Consider the following 18,205-nt stretch of genomic DNA (forward strand, 5'->3'; position numbering starts at 1 on the left):
TTCAATTCACTAATTCACAATATTGTAGACAAACTTAACTTGGACAGGGGTTGGTCTCCCTGGAGTTCTAGGTACAAATATTCAACAACCTACAGAACATCACTGCTTGAATCTCAAACTTAAGAAGGCCAAAGGGGAGCTCTTGATTTCTTCCCTCTGTTTTTCCCAGCTCAATAAACGACTCCACATTACATCCCATTTCTTAAATCTAAAACCTAGGAGTTATTTTTAATTTCTCCCTTTTCCCAATTCCTCAAACTCAATGCAAAGCCAAGTCTTATTAAATCTTCCTCTAAAATACATCCTTGAGGGCGCCTGGGTGGCTCAGTCGGTTGGGCGACTGCCTTCGGCTCAGGTCATGATCCTGGAGTCCCGGGACTGAGTCCCGCATAGGGTTCCCTGCTCAGCAGGGAGTCTGCTTCTCCTTCTGACCCTCTTCCCTCTCGTGCTCTCTATCTCTCATTCTTTCTCTCAAATAAATAAATAAAATCTTAAATAAAATAAAATAAAATAAAATACATCCTAGATCATTCTATTTCTTTCTATCTCTACTGACATATCTTAGACCAAGTCACTTACATGTCTCACTTGGACTACTAAAACTGTCTCCAAATTGGTCTTCCTACTTCTTCCCTGTCCTACTCCAAACCCACCTGCACTTCAAATAGCAGCCAGAAAATTGCCCTTTAAAAATACAAAGTGTAGCAAGCTGCACCATTACTTAAAACCTTAATGCTTTCCCATTGCTCTGCTAAAATCCAAACCCTTTCCTATGGCCCAAGGGAATCTAAAGGGTCTGGCCTCAGTTTGCCTCTCCAAACTTGTCTTGTACCCCCAAACTCCTCTTACTCACTTTAACCCCAGCCACACTGGGATTCTTTCTGTTCCTTGGACCAGCTAAGCTTGATCTGCCTTAGGGCCACTGCACTTGCCGTTTGCTCTGCCTGGAATGTCCATGATGCAGATGTGTGCCTAGCCAGCATCCACTTGTCCCTGAGGTCTCAGGTCAAATATCGCTTTATCAGAAAAAGCTTCCCTAAACATTCCTACTCTCTCAGTTTCTCTCACATCACTTTATTTCCATTATAGTACTTAGTATACTCTCTTTTTTCTTTTAAGTAATCTCTACTCCCAACATGGGGCTTGAACTCATAACCCCAAGATCAAGAGTCGCATGCTTTACTGACTGAGCCAACCAGATGCCCAAATTTAGTATACTCTAAAAACACATCATGTATTAGTTTATTCCCCCCATAACACAAACGCTATGAGGGGAAGAACCTAGTCCATCTTACTCGCCTTTTATTCCCAGTGCCTAGAAAACGTCCTGGCACTTAAGAAAGAGATAAGGCTTGACTTATTTATATTAGTGCATAACCCAGCAAACAAATTTATATGTGGAGGCAGAGGCATCATATGCTAGAAATACTCTGGGTACAAGTTAGCATGGAAAGGACATCTCTGGAAAATAGCCCCTGAACTAATCACAGGACATTATAATGTCAATTCCTAGACAGAACTAAATAGAAATAACAGTAGGCACATTTCTATGAAAGGCACAGTACCTGGAATATTTAAGAACATGAGCTTTGGGGTCAGACTGCTTGGGTTTGATTTCTTCTGTTAACTTTTGGCAAGTTATGTTATCTCTCTCATTCCTATTTACAGATAACTGAGGCTGATAGCAGAATCTACTACCTTACAGGGCTGTTATGAAGATTAAATGGAAAAAAAAAAAAAGAATCTCAAGTACTTAGGCAACTGTCCAGCACACAGTGAACCTTCAATAAATAATAGCTATTTGCTTTCTTCTTCCATCATCATCAGCATCATCATGTACTTATCAACTGATTTAGTCTCATATCCCACCCTAGGTCCTGTGCCTATCGCCTATCCTATGCTTTACCCCAAATGCACTGATCTGTACTCCCTGAAAACGTTTCCTGCTTTCCTGGCCTTACACTTTGGAATTCATGCCATTTCTGACTCTTGGAACACTTTGTGTCTCCTCTCTCCTCTCCAGTTTCCATACAGAAATCCTATTTTCCATCTTTCAGGCCTAACTAAATTGCCATCTCCATCATGAAAATTATCCTCCTTATAGCAACCCTGAGTGATCTCAGCAGCACTCTGTACCACTTTATCTGATCTTTATTTGGGTCATGTGCCTTATATTCCTGCTTCTTCAAAGCAAGACTGATATCTTATTCAAAATTCTATTCCCTACAGTTTCTATATAGGATCTTGCATTATATCATGCTCAAAACCTAGTTGCAGGTTGAATGAAGAGCATAACATCCATTCTACTTACATATCCGCTGCAGTGTGATTACTCTGGAGAGGAAGGTTGAGAGCACAAGCAGATTCAAGGTGATCAGCTGGTCCTTCTCGGTCTTTTGCTTGTTTAATCAGATCAAATAAAGGTGAATCCTACATGAAACCAGATGACATTAAACCCACATTGGTAAGTATGATTTTCCCATGTATTTATCAAAATCATATTGTCTGACATGGTGAGCACTACAGATTTAGTTACAACTGACAGCAGCAATTCAGAATTCAGATGAGATCCTTTTCTCCACTGTGAAAATACCAATCTCCCTACAAGGATATCAAGCATATCACACACTTTTGGTTTTACCAGTGAAATCTACCCATCATTCAAAGAACAGATAATTCCACTTTTACTCAAACTCTTCTGAGAATAGAAAAAGTCGAAACATTCTTGATCTCATTTTATGGGGCTAGTACAACAGTGATAGGAAAACTTGTCAAGGACATCAAAAAGGTAATTATAGCCCATTCTCACTCATGAACAGAGATACAAAAATCCTAAACAAGAAATAATAGCAACCCAAATCAGCAGTGTCAAAAAGAGAATATATCATTACCAAAGTTGAGTTTATCCATGTTGCAAAACTGGTTCAGCATGAAAAAATCTATAATGCAATTCACCTTGCTAATAAATAAGTCAAAGGTGAAAAATCTTATCAAAATCAATGAAGGAATAAGTTCTCATTTTAAAACCCATTTGTAATTAAAAGAAAATAAAGAAAAAGAAAGAAAGAAAGAAGGAAAGAGCAAACTTAATTCAACCAGGAATGGCAAGGTACTTCCTAATTTGATAAATGGCATACACAAACATACCAAAACCCATAGCAAACAATGTAATAGTGAAACATTACAAGCATTGCCCTTAAAAAATCAGAGACAACAAAAGGATGCCTATTATCATGCTTTCTATTCAACACTGTATGTGAGGTTCCACCTAGCTCAACAAGAAAAAGAAATATAAGATTAAAGTATTAAATGAAAAAAATGACAATACCATTATTCACAATATGAAAAATAATTACACTTCTACATATTAAGCAAAAAGTTTGAAAGTCTAATTTTTAAAATATCATTTACAAAAAGATAAGACCAGCAGTAAAAGTCACTAAAATACTGATTCAAAATTTATAATTTTCTGGAGGCGACTGCTTACAAGTTCATAAAAAGGGGGCCCTTACATGTTTTACTTTATTTTTTATTTTTATTTTATTTTTTTAAAAGATTTTATTTATTTATTTGACAGAGAGAGACACAGCGAGAGAGGGAACACAAGCAGGGGGAGTGGGAGAGGGAGAAGCAGGCTTCCCGCTGAGCAGAGAGCCTGATGCAGGGCTCGATACCAGGACCCTGGGATCATGACCTGAGCAGAAGGCAGACGCTTAACGACTAAGCCACACAGGCGCCCCTGTTTTACTTTTTTAATCCATAAACTAAGAACAAAAGGAACCCGACAGATTGCCAAGATGCTGGGTTTATCTCAAAAGGGAAAGTGGCACAACAGTAAGTAAATATACAAAGCAATGTAGAAGAAAAGTAGATTTTGTAAAAATATTAAGAATAGTCCATTCAATGAAGTGTTGAAAAACTTAGCAATTTGAAAGGAATATATAGAAAATGAATTACTTATATTAAAAAACAAAATTTAAAAATTATTAGAAATAAATACAGTATCTTTACAACTTCTTGATAAGGAAGGACTTTGTGGGTTTGACCAAAACCCAGAAATCATAAAGAAAAAAAATTTCTGTTTGACTAAAACCACAATAAACTTAGTTAAGCTAAATCTTTAAAAAATAAACAATATTGGGTTTTTTTCTGTAACCCCCATAATGTAATTTTTTAAAAGATTTTTTATTTTTGTGAGAGAGAGAGAGAGAGAGAATGAGCTGGGGCGTGGGGCAGAGGCAGAAGCACACTCCCCACTAAACAGGGAGCCTGATGTGAGACTTGATCCCAGGATTCTGGAATCATGACCTGAGCAGAAGGCAGACAGTTAACTGACTGAGACACCCAGGCGCCATATAATGTAATTTTTATTATCAGTAATTCTTTCCTATTCTTTCCTTTCATTAAGGGCACTCTGAAGTGCAATCTAAGTAAGCGCTTTCATCGGAGTAAAGTAATGCTAACAACACCAGCTAATGCATGGATGTCATAGTCAATGTTTTACATTTTCTAGGTACTGACAATTATATACAAAATTATAGATGCTCTTCAACAGACAAATGAATAAAGAAGATGTGTTCCATATACAATGGAATAATACTCAGCCATCAGAAAGGATGAATACCCAACTTTTACATCAACGTGGATGGGACTGAAGGAGATTATGCTAAGTGAAATAAGTCAAGCAGAGAAAGTCAATTATCATATGGTTTCACTTACTTGTGGAACATAAGGAATAGAATGGAGGACATTAGGAGAAGGAAGGGAAAAATGAAGGGGGGTAAATCAGAGGGAGAGATGAATCATGAGAAACTATGGACTCCGAGAAACAAATTGGGGGTTTTAGAGGGGAGGGGGGTGGGGGGATGGGTTAGCCTGGTGATGGGTATTAAGGAGGGCATGTACTGCATGGAGCACTGGGTGTTATATGAAAACAATGAATCATGGATCACTACATCAAAAACTAATGATGTATTGTATGGTGACTAACATAACATAATAAAAAATATTTATTTAACTAAAATAGTGTGGGTGTAAATCCACATATATTCAGAAGTGGCCTATTTCCATTTTTCTCTCTATGACATTTTAAGAGACCCTAAGATTCACAAAGAAGGAAAAAATGAAACAAGATGAAACCAGAGAGGGAGACAAACCATAAGAGACTCTTAATCTCAGGAAACACACTGAGGGTTGCTGGAGTGGAGGGTGTAGGAGGGATGGGGTGGCTGGGTGATGGACACTGGGGAGAGTATGTACTATGGTGAGCTCTGTGAATTGTGTAAGACTGATGAATCACAGACCTGTACCCCTGAAACAAATAATACATTATATGTTCATTAAAAAAATTAAAAAAAAAAGACAAAGAAATGCAAGTAAACCTGAGCCTTTATAGGATTTAGGTATGCTACTAATCAGGCATTTTACTTTCTCTTCAGATCAGTCTCCTCCAAGGATTAAGGTAGCATTTTTTACCAATAGTCTTTATGTTTCACTCAAGTATCACTTTTATTACTTCATCTCCCCCAACCCAAGTGGTCACACAGATATACAGATATAAGTTTATGATAATGAGTATGTCATGATAATGGGAGGAAGTATAGTGCAGTGGACAGGTGTGAGACTCTGGTGCCACATGACATGGGTTCACATCCTGGCCTTTATTAGTTGCATGACTTTGAGCAAGCTGCTTAACTTCATTATGACTCACTTCTCTCAGCTGTAAAGTGGAGATACTAATGACAATACTTAAATCACAATACTGTGAGAATTAAGTGGATTAATAATACACGTTAAGCATTTACAACAGAGCCGGGCACAGAGTAAGTGTTATGTAAACATTTGAAATTAGTATGGTTAAGTTCTTACTTAATACATCTAAACAAATGCCTTTACACAAAGGACAATGTATCTGTTCAAATGTATGAAGGTCCACCTCATATATTCATACATTCCATCCATCCACCCAATATTTGTTGTCTACTCTGTAAGACACTCTCTGGTAGGAAGTAATAATTATAAACAACCCCCCAACTGTCAGGTATCAATGGACTTGAAGAATCATTTCAGAGGCATGGGTCCTCTTCCACCTAACTCAACTTGTTCCATTGATGTCTATGTGTAAAATAAACTTTAACAACCCTCTACCACCAAAAAACTGCTGCTCTTTTCTAGTTTTTCCCATATCATTATCGTTCCTTATATACAGTTGTCCAAAGCAAAAGAGGAGTCATCTTTACTCTTTCCCTTGAACTCCACTATCCAATCCTGGGAAGTCATGTTGCTCTAACTTCAAAATACATCCCAAGTTTAACTTCTCATCATCTCTAACATTACTATAGTCTAAGCCATTACTGTCTCTTGTCTATACTACCACAATGGCATCTTCCAACTGGTTCTCATACTTCCACTCTTGGTGCCTCTCAGTTCTTCTCAATAAAGCTGATAAACTCCTCCCCATGCCTTCCCCCACTATTCAAAACCCTCCAATGACTTCCCATCTACACTAGAATAAATCCAAACTCTTTATCCTGGCTTACTAAGCCAGAGTCCCTTGAGATCTGGCCCCCTCTCAGGCCTCACTTTCTACTACTTTCCTCCTTACTTACTCCTGCCATACTGGTCATCTTTCTGTTCCTTGAACACAGCATGATTCTCCCTGTCTCAGTTTCTGTATTTACTGTTTCCTCTGTCTGCAATGCTCTTTACCAGAGCTTCCCATGACTCAACCCACTCCATTATTCACACTGTCTCCTCAAATAGCATCTCCTCGGCAAAGCCTTCTCTGAACATCCTGTCCAAGACAGTCTTAATTCCCACTTTACTACTACTCCCAACTTTGCTCTATTTTCTTAACAGTACCGATCACTATTTGAAATCATATTCTGTATTCATTTGTTTACTTGTTTAGTAACTGTCTCCTTCAGTTATCTTGTTCACAACCGTATCCCCAATGTCTAAAATTGCCTACACACAGTAGGGACTCAATAAACATTTGTTGAATAAATGAAAAAAGTGAGTAGGCAAAAGTGTTCAAAGTCCTTTGAGGTTAATTCCACTTTAATATATACCCTAGATCCTTTAAAAATAAAATATTTACCTACTCCTTTCCCCCATCTTTTTCCTGTAACCATTAGTCAAACATGTATGTATGTGTACCTTACACGAAGAAAATAAAAACATGAAAAGTATTTCAGAATGCCTCTTATTTAGAAAACATTTTTTTTTCAAAGTGAAGTACAGCGGAGCACTTAGGCAACCTACAGCAAAACTAAAAATTAGTTTTGTCTGTAAAAACCATATCCACTAAACATCAAACATTTACTGAATACTTCCAATGGACCAGGAACAGATACGACTCCTCCCCACATGGTGCTCAGAGTCCAACGGGAAGAGGTAGACAATAAACAAACAAGGAAATGAGTAGGTAATGACAGATTCAGAAAAATTCTATGAAACAACAGAATTTCTTATGAAGAATACAAATGGAGACCCTCGAGGGTGGTTCCAGGAAGATGTATGTGAGAAGGTAACGGACGCTAAGACTTGAAAGAAGAAAAAGAGTCTGTGTTTTGAGAGGACCAAGAGGCAGAGTCTCCCAAGATGAAAGAAAATGTGCTGAGAAACTCGTGTTATTTTAGGAAATAAAAAGAGGCTACTGGTACTAAAGTAAAGTGGTGGTGCAGTAATGGAGAGGCTGCTAGAGAAAAAGGAAAATAGCTGCCTGATGATCCAAAATTATAAAGACCATGCTTAAAAGTTTGAATAATCTAAGAGAAATGGGACATCTATTACAAAAGAAACTATATTTTAGGATAGAGATTTTTCTTGTCATAAATCACTAATATGGAAATAGCTAGTTCAACTGTGTCTTGCTTCCTATTATATACATTCCTAGCCTAGAATTGGGGTTCTACAAATATTTGCTGAATAACTAAATGATTTATTGTTTGCTTTCAGGAATGTATTCCAGGTGATAGAGGTCACCATAACCCATACTGCCTTAGCCCTGTTTCAAGCGGCAGAATTTCCTATCAATTTCCAACTGCCTAGCTCCAACATGCATGAAGAATGTGCCAGGCAGGTTTAGTACCAAGTTCAGTGAGAGCAAGTCGTATGCATATAACTAAGGAATTAATGCAGTTGACTTGAAATTTAAAAAAGAAAAACCTACTATTCACTAACTTACTTAAGTCCTTAGCTTCACTGTAAGCACAACTGAAAATATGAAATTACCAGTATACTCTGGGTTATTTTTATTTCAGCAGTAGTATGTTATCAACCAAAATGTCTTTCAGCCTATCTTCTCTCCAAGAGAAAAATGTGTATAAGCAGTATAAAACAGGGCCAGGATTAGGGTACAGCAAGAGAGGTGCCTTGGATGCAAAATTTAAGGAGGCATTCACTTGTACTTGCATTGACCCTACTATGAAATTTGCCCTTTGGAGCACTGAACACTAAACTGATAATGAAAGTTAGTTAATTTAAGATACATTTGGCAAAACGGAATGAGATATCACTTTCATGGTTTGCTTAGATGAGAATTAAAGCACTTTCAATTTACAAAGTTAATTCAAATGTATTATCTCATGTAATCCCCAAAATAAATCTGTGCATTAAGTGTTATCATTATTCATTTTATGGATCACAAACATTAACTATTTTAGTAAATTATGACTGCATACTATATACTATGTTATGCACTAAAATTATTTTCAGAGTGTAGGATAATAATATTCGAGGTTTATAAATATAAAAACCAAAACTCTTTTAGGCTATTTTTTAAAAATAAAGAAGGAATAGAGCAGCTTCCTAGAACAAGTATTAGAATACGACTTACAAAAAACATTTTATTAATTTAACTATTGTTTTCCATCTTTATCCAAAGGATATACCAAAAAAGAAATCTATATTAACATCTGTTATTAACAATAGCTATCATTTAGTAAATGCTTACTGCATGTACACATTTAATTTTCACAAAATCCTGTAGGTATACTATCCCCACTTGAGAGATAGAGAAAATGAGACTAATAAAAGGATTTGAACTTAGGCAGCCAGGCTCCAGAGTCTGAGCTCTTATCCACTGACTATACTATAATTTTCATTAATTTCTTAGTATAAAAGACAGCGGCAATAAAACAAGTGCATGAATTAATTTTACCAAGGCTAATCCTGGTATTACACACTATTTAATAAAGCGAAATGTGCCCGATAATCATTCTTCTAGCAGAAAATAACACAAAGTCATACTTATTTAATCAGAGATGACTATCTACAACTTCCACAATATTTGCTTAACATAATTATATAATTTACCAAGCAGTGACTAGAGTTTATATAAAATATTAGTTTCCTTTCCAGGGTAACTGTTTGGTATAATAAATACCAAAACAATACAATGATGAACTATGAATCAAATTTTGACAAAGCTAGACAATTTATATTACAATCAGTTTGAGCATGTTTAGTTAGAAGCACTGTTTTTGAAAAACACACGTGTTAAATATTAGAAATTATGCAAAAGAGGCCCAAAATTCTAACTAGATTTTCATTAAAAAGTGATCATTTAGAGCAATTTTTAAGTCTCTCAAAACAGCAATCCCTTTGTTAAATTATAGACTAAAAGCAGATATTTTTAAGAACTTGAAAACTTTAAAGTAGCAATATTATTATGTCAATTATATACAACTTTACACACACAAATATTTCAAACAACTATGTACCCTAAAATGTATTTTTAAAAGTATTTTCTAAATTGATATCTTCATCAACTTTTTCAAAAACAATGAGAAGTATATCAATTTGGGTAGATCCTATTTTCCTTATTTCAAATTAAGTTATTTTGTGGTATTGGATATTATTTAAAGTCTTTTAAAAATGTAATTCACAAAATATATTTTGCACTTGTATTAATTTTAAAATACTGTTTAAAAAAAGGAATTCCTAACTCAAAATTAGCCAAGAATTCTAAAACTGGGTCAGGGTTTACTTGAAGATATTTGACATATTTGATCTGGGTAGGCAGCTCCAAGGGCGACGGCAAAATTTATGCAATTCAACTAAGACAGCCATTTTTCTAAATGAAATATTACAGGAGTTAAAAGTCCACTCCCATCAGTACTAGCTTCAATGGCCACAGCAAGTATATCCAATGAGAGCGTCCTTTGTTCTAACAATCATGATAAAATCGTGTTACAGAGTCATTATTTGTATAATTTACCCTAAATGTTGTGGGAAAGTTACTGTTCCTAATCCAAAGAAGAGATCTTATTCTAACTGAAAGTATAAGAAAATCTATAATGAATATTTGCAAAATGAATAAAAATTCATACAGTAGGCAGAATTAATATTATAAAGGGAAACAATACAGTGTGAGAAATGGACATTAAAAGAGGAAATAGGGTATGAAAGCTTATGAACTAGCATGTCTGAATATGATAAAAATATCAAGGATGTTTTGTCAAACTTGGAAGGAGTAGAGGGTTATGACTGAGCAGAAAAGCACAAGATGGATGGATGAGAGCTCAAAGGTGAGGAATAAACATGCTTGCCATGCTGAAGTGAGGAATCATCAATTATCTATTAATAATGCTGAATATGAATTTGTAAAAAAGTAAAAAGAACAAAAATATACACCCTATGATTAAATAATCATAAGAAAAGTCATTTTTCTCAAATAATTCCTGCCTTAACCAGGGCCTCTCTACCAGAGAATCAAAATCACCAGATTTTTACCTTTGGGAATCTAATTAGTACCCTTTACCTATTTACATTATACCATGACAGCAAATATTGCAGCAGGTTTAACCTATTCATAGTGCCAAAGTTTTGTGTCAAAAATTATTTAAGGACTAGACATTGAATTGCTTTCAAGAAAATAAAACGAACTTAGAAACTTAAGCCAACATTATTGAGGAATTTCACTGGTCTTGGGCTTTGCTGCTTCCACCTCTAGGTGGACATACTCTTGAGTTCTCAGAATTTTATAATCCTTAAAGTTTCCAATCTGAAACTGAACTAGATCTGAGTCAGTAGGAATAGGCCTATTGGCTTGGGCCTAGGCTCCTTGCAACCAGTTTTTGTTGATATGAACATTTACTATTTCTACACCTGCTCTGGCTTTGGAAATCCCTTGGCCATTCTTGTTCTGAAGCCTTAAAATAAGGGTTGGCCAAATATGGACACAACACTAACTTGACATGTAAAGGTAACGTAAGGTTCTAAGGGCACAGTTTAGTTTCAGCACATCAGTATAGCCAAGCCAACTTAATTTTTGTACTTAATTTCAATGAAAACAATCTACAAAGTAACTAGGAGATAGTAAAACTGATTGTTAAACTATTATACTAAAATCTGTACATTCAAACAAGCACTGTTAAATGGTGTGGTATGTCTTTAAGTATAGTAAGAGTTCAGAATCTCCACTCATTAATTTCAAGTCTAGACCATCGGATGGCCTAGATTATCCCTAGAATGACTCAGTTATATTTTATAAGGTAAACTTTTACTTTCTGATATAGCTTCTAATTTAGCTCGAAGGCAGCATATGTCAGAGTCCCCACAGAAGCTTTATTTAACACACAGGTTAGATTTCTCCTCAACCCCTAAAATTCTGATAATGCCAGGAAGGGGTAATATCTACATTTTAAAAAAGCTCCTCAGCAGATCTTAATGCAATCCTACCATTCTAGCTCCCTCCCACCTGATCCCTGCCATATCTCCCTTATATTTATCTCTCCCCGCCGCCTCTTTAAAAACTAACTTTAGTTTTCTAATTCTGACAAAAATTTCTAAAAACTGACTCACTCTTTCTTAAATAGCAATACTATTTTAACAACTCCATTTCTTGCCTTCTTAGGTTTCAAAAGGCATCCTTTCAACCAGCCCCTAAATTCTATTTTCTAGAATACTAATGACCCAGGTAAATTTGAGATCAGTCAGATATAAAAGTGTAGTCTCTGTGGTGAAACTCAGAAATTCCCTAAATCATAACATAGTCAATCACTGACAGAAGACTTTTGGTTCTCATTTTCCCAACATTTGGGCTAAAGTGATGAGAAGGTAGGAAGACAGAATATTAGAAACATTTACATTAACTTTGTGAGAACTAATTTTTTAAAAATATTTTATTTATTTATTTGACAGAGAGAGCACAAGCAGGGGGAGCAGGCAGAGTGAGAGGAAGAAGCAGGCTTCCCGTTGAGCAAGGAGCCTGATGTGGGGCTCAATCCCGGGACCCCAGGATCCTGACCTGAGCTGAAGGCAGATGCCCAACTGACTGAGCCACCCAGGCGCCCCTGTGAGAACAAATTTTTAATGCCAGACCCACAGCAAAAATTTGGTATTGTCTAGTGAGGGTACCACACTGTAAAGTAGAATAAAAACTGTGATCTTTCTTCCATTGTGTCTTATCTTGATAACTATAATTAATGATTCAAAGTCATTACCACATACTTCATAGTATTTTACTTCCTTCACTACCAAAATAATGTCTTCTTGATCCTCTCAATTTAAAAATATTTACTGAGCATCTACTGTATGCCAAGTTCTATGCAAAATATTTTACAAACATTATCTCATGTAATCCTCATAGTAAATCTATAAAATGCATCCTATCATTATCCCCATTTTATAGATAAAGAACCTGAAACATGGAAGTTAAGAAATCTGCCCCATGTCTTATGGCTAATGAATGGTGGAGCAGGGATTTAAACCAAAGTCTGTTTCAAGAGCATGTGCTGTTAGTTCCTACACTACAATGTAAACCAGGTTCATTTGCTCATTTTCTCTTTGTTCTTTGTGCCTACTATCATGTTTTTAGCTGTGTTTCCATGGCGTTGTCTCCCCCTACAATTAGCTCTACTCCCCACAATTCCATCTACAATTCATTCATTCATTCCACAAATACTCACATTCTATGACAGGCACTATAGCCACTGAGAAGAATATAACATTAATGATAGTACCTACCACATAGGGTTGTTGTGAGAATTAAATAAACTACACAAAGGGTTTGATACAGTACATGGCACATAATAAGCATTCCCTAATTCTGCCCTTGAAGAGTTTATAGATTTACCAAATGCCAGGCTAGCACCAAGAACTTTATTTATATTATTTCATTCCCAAAACAAACTCTAGGAGGAAGGTACTATTTTTTATGTCATTTTACAACTGAAGAAAGGTAGGCTAAGATTAAGTTGCCCAAAGGCACAGTTAGTAAGTGGTGGATCCAGGATTTGGCCAGAAGTTTTTTCACTCCAGTGCCCGGGTTTTTAATCCTTATGCTACAGTCTCTAGTCTAATGAAGGAAACAGATAAGTAAATAAAAAACAGCCATCCAGAGCAGTAAGTTCCATAATCAAAGGATACACAGGGTATATACACTGGAAATCAAGAGAAGGACATCGAATCCAGATTAGGTACCTTAGGGGAAAACTTCCTAGAAGAAGGTTAAGCCTGATTTGAGTCCTACAGATAGAAGTTATTTCAAGTGGAAAGCAGAATAGACAGCTCAGAAACAAGAGAAAATATGGCCCTAGAGAAACTTCACGTAGCTCCCATAAAATGAGGAAAATAATACTCCCTCATAGGGTTGGTTGTTATAACAATTAGATGATAAGTATATAAAGGACTCAGAATGGCACCAGGGGGGTAAGTCCTCAAAACTGAGATGATTCGTTCCATAAAGCTAAAACATAGATTTTATAACAAGGAAAGAGCAGGGGATTAAACTAATTAAAGGATTTTAAGCAGGTGACTAGCAGGGTCCAGATGGGACTTTTAGATAGCTCTAAAATAAAACCCCAGTGACTAGCCTAGCATATAATGGATACTCAAATATTTCTAGAATGTTATACAATATAGCCATATCAAGGATTAAATTAAAATACAGCAAAGCACCAAGAAGAAAAGTGATACAATTTGCTTTCTAATTGACATTAAATATCACCTGTGGCAGCCAGCCTCCAAGATCACCCCAATAATCCCTACCATTGGGTTATTTATAACCTCGTGAAGACTCCTCCTATATTGTTAGACTGTCTGGTCAATGGCATATGGCAGAAGTGACAGCATCCCCTGCAGTTTTAGGATCCCGGAAGTCCCATGGAGAGAGGCCACATGGCAAACAAAGGAAGCCTCTAGCTAACAACCAGTGAAGAAGTAATAAGGCCTGCTAACAACCATGTGAGTGAACTGGGAAGCAGATTCTCCAACTCCAGCAAAGCCTTCAGCTGACTGCATCTTTAGTTGACAACTTGAGGGTCTCTCCTGAGTGAACAGGAACCAAAACCACACACAGCTAAGCCACTCCCAGATTTCTGACCTTCAGAAACTGTGTGATATAACAAACTTTAGTTATTTTTTTTATTAAATATTTTACTTATTTGTCAGAGAGAGAAAGCATGCACACAAGCAGGGGTAGTGGCAGGCAGAGGCAGAGGGAGAAGCAGGCTCCCCGCTGAGTCCCAATGTGGGGATCGATCCCAGGACCCTGGGATCATGACCTGAGCCGAAGGCAGATGCTTAACCGACTGAGCCACGGGCATCCCCAAACTAGTTATTTTAAGTTGCCACATCTTGGGGTAATTTCTTATACAGCAAATAGATAATTAATATAGCAACTGACTTTTTTAGAAGACTATAAAGAAAATATTTAGTGGGAGGGGTGCCTGGGTGGCTCAGATGGTTAAGCGTCTGCCTTTGGCTCAGGTCATGATCCCGGGGTCCTGGGATCAAGTCTCGTGTCAAGCTCCCTGCTCAGCAGGGAGCCTGCTTCTCCTTCTGCCTCTCTCTCTGTTTCTCATGAATAAATAAAATCTTTAAAAAAAAGAAAATATTTAGTGGAATACTTAACTTTTGAAAGTTATGTATTTATATCTGTAGCACTATGTCCAGGACTGAGAGACCAGTTTTTCTCTTGGACTCAGGCAAGCTGTCTCATGTCATTACTTATTTGCTTAAATTTAACTGTCAGCATGATCACTCTCTGGACAACACTTCACTATGCTTTGCCACTTAATCTTGTGAAGGAAACCAGACTCTATCAGCAAGATTAGTATAAATCCCACTGAATAAATAATATGCAAGAAAAAGTAGAAGCTCTAAGGCTATTCTAAATTTCATAATTAACACACATTTCTAAAGCAAGTATGAACTTTTCCAGAGAGTCAAGGACTTAAATAAAGGTTATCAAGTCAAGGTGTTCCTAAAAGAGATTCTGGTTATCCAAGTAAGCACAAAGTCTCTAGTGCTAGTAGAAAAATTAATAATAGGGGCGCCTGGGTGGCTCAGTCATTAAGCGTCTGCCTTTGGCTCAGGTCATGATCCCAGGGTCCTGGGATCGAGCCCCACATTGGGATCCCTGCTCGGCGGGAAGCCTGCTTCTCCCTCTCCCACTCCCCCTGCTTGTGTTCCCTCTCTCGCTGTCTCTCTCTGTCAAATAAATAAAATCTTAAAAAAAAAGAAAAATTAATAACAGAAGTGGAAGATGGGAATTGCTATTGTTTTCTGGGTATTTTAAGGAATATTATTGGACCTATGTTACAGGAAATGTTTTTGTACTAGCCTAAGCCAAATCATTATAAGATCATTTTACCCTGCAAAAGGAAACTCGAATACAAAATAGATAATCTAGGCGGGCCTTGACCTTTCTGACAGTTCTTTCTCATTTTACTTTACTACTTTTTTAATATTGATATTCCTCAGGATGTTCTTGCCAATATATATGCTGGTTGAGCCACTATCACAGCTTTAATTATGTATTTCTCCTAAATCTACATTTCTGACTAAAGGTACTTATTCAAGTTCCAGATCCATTATTTCCAGCTAGATATCTCAGACCTCCACATTGATAAGGCAAACATTTTGTGACAAACATGTCAAATATTCAATGTTCAAACATTAACATGAACTCATTACCCTCATCACCAATCAGCTATGACTCCTTCAATATCTTCTTTGGTTAACTGTGTTATCAACCCCCTAACCACTGACAGTACAAATCTTGGAATTATCCTCAGTTCTATCCAGGCTCCTAAGTTTTGGAGATTCATCCTTTTACTTTTAACATATATATATCTTTATATTTAAAACTGGTGTCTTGTAAATAGCACAGAGTTGGGTCTTTCTTTTTTAACCACTTTGACAATCTTTGCCTTTTTATTGGGATGCTAAGACCATTTATATTTAATGCAGTTACTGATAATGGTTAGTTTAAATACTACATCTATTTGTTCCATCATCTTCTTTATTCCCTTCTTGACAAAGGTGCAAAAGCAAATCAACGGAAAAAGGATAGGCTTTACAACAAATAATGCTTGAAAATATCCATAAGCCCAAATAAAAGAACCCTGGCCTAAATCTCCAAACTTGTACAAAAGTAAACTAAAAATTGGGTGCCTGGGAGGCTCAGTTGGTGAAGCATGGGACTCTTGATCTCAGGGTTGTGAGTTCAAGCCCCATGTTGGGTGTAGAGATTACTTAAAAAATAAAATCTTTACAAAAGATTTTTAAAAAATAAACTAAAAATGGATCATGTATTTAAATATAAAATGTGAAGCTATAAAACTTAAAAAAAAAAGCATAGGGGAAAATCTTTGGGATCTTAAACTTGACACCACAGGCATGATCCATAAAAGAAAAATTGATAAATTAGGCTTCATCAAAATTTAAAGCTTTGGCCATGAGAAGAGGATAAAAAAAGAAGCTATAGACTAGGAGAAATTATTTGTAAGCCACATCTCCAATAATAGACTAGTGCCAAATATATAAAGAACTTGACAAACTCAATGGTAATAAAACAAACAATCCAATTAGAAAATGGGCAAAGATATTAGAAGACATTTCACCAAAGAGGAAATACAGATCACAAACACAGAAAAGATATTCAATATCATTAGCCATCATCTTAATGGGAAATGTAAAGTATAAACTCCATGAGCTATCCCTATACTGTCAGAATGGCTAAAATAAAAAAAAAGTGACAACATCAAATGATGGCAAGGATATAGAGAAACTGGAGCCCTCATATATTGCTGGTGGGAATTTAAAATGGTACAACCACTCTAGAATATACTCTGGCAGTCTGATTAAATAAAACACACAATAACCACACAATTCTGCAATTGTTCTCTTTGGGTATTTATCCCAAAGAAATGAAAACTCAAGTTCATACAAAACCTGTGCACAAAGTTCACAGCAGCTTTACTTGTGATACTTAGAAACTGGAATCAGCCCAGATATTCTTCAATACAAGTATGGTTAAAGAAACTGTAGTACATTCACACTATGAAATATTAATCAGCAATAAAAAACTACAAACTATTGATACATGTAATATCTTAAATATATCTCTAGAAAATTTGACTGAGTGAAAAAAATAGATAACCCTAAAAAGATAATAGTATTTGATTCCATTTATGTTACATTTTGAAATAACAAAATCTTAGAAATAGAAGGCAGATTAATAGTGACCAGGTGTTAAGGACAGGCATGAGAGGCTGGAGGGATGTGGGTTTAGCTCCTTGTATGATGGGTGCAGTTCCTTATCTGATACAACTGTTCAATTTCTTAACTGTAGTGGTAGATATATGAACCTACGCACGCTGTCCCCAGGTCAGGCTGCCAGGTGTCTCTTAGTTGGCGGTGGGAGGTGGGGAGGTGGAGGGTGGAATCTAACTGGTGTCCCTCCAGAGCCCTGCTGTCTCTAAGGCAAGGAAGGGAAGTCTTGGGACAGGCTACCTGTTGTGGCTGTGTCCCTTCTGCTGATTCCATTTGCTGCTCCAAGCCTCCTGGTGAGCAAAGGCAATCTTAGGAATCTTGAGCTTGTGGTAATAGCACTTGAAGCAAAATGGTTAATGCTATTTCCAGACATTGCTAATGGAGCAATGGTGTAATAACCTGTCTAAAAAATCCACTTTTTCATTATTAAGACTGAATCGCAAAACAGATTCACTGAAGTAGAGAACTAAATCTTAAGATTTCAATTTATAGTATGGCCAAATGGAAAGTATTTTTATTAAAAAGATTATTTCTTCTAATTATCAATATTTTAAGAACATATTTTCAAGTAACCTTTAAATAAATATGGAGGTAACAGATAAAAGTTTTAAGACATGCTCCTTCTCAAGAAGAAACTAATTCAAAGGTGATGAATAAAACAAATCTTAATAAACCAAACTATACACTTCTCTAGTTCAGC

General features: G+C 36.3%; 1 protein-coding gene across 1 annotated transcript in view; it reads right to left on the bottom strand.

Annotated features, from left to right (window-relative positions):
* RB1 (RB transcriptional corepressor 1) overlaps positions 1-18,205 on the bottom strand; it is a 159,858-nt gene that overhangs the window by 23,565 nt on the left and 118,088 nt on the right. The window contains exon 18 of the mRNA XM_028104473.2: positions 2,312-2,430. Coding sequence (XP_027960274.1) covers positions 2,312-2,430 — 119 coding nt within the window. The remainder of the gene's footprint in view (positions 1-2,311; positions 2,431-18,205) is intronic.

The sequence above is a fragment of the Eumetopias jubatus genome, unplaced genomic scaffold (genome assembly GCF_037043125.1).
Source record: "Eumetopias jubatus isolate StellerSeaLion01/CBP00866 unplaced genomic scaffold, mEumJub1_p1.0 scaffold_3, whole genome shotgun sequence".
NCBI lineage: Eukaryota > Metazoa > Chordata > Mammalia > Carnivora > Otariidae > Eumetopias > Eumetopias jubatus.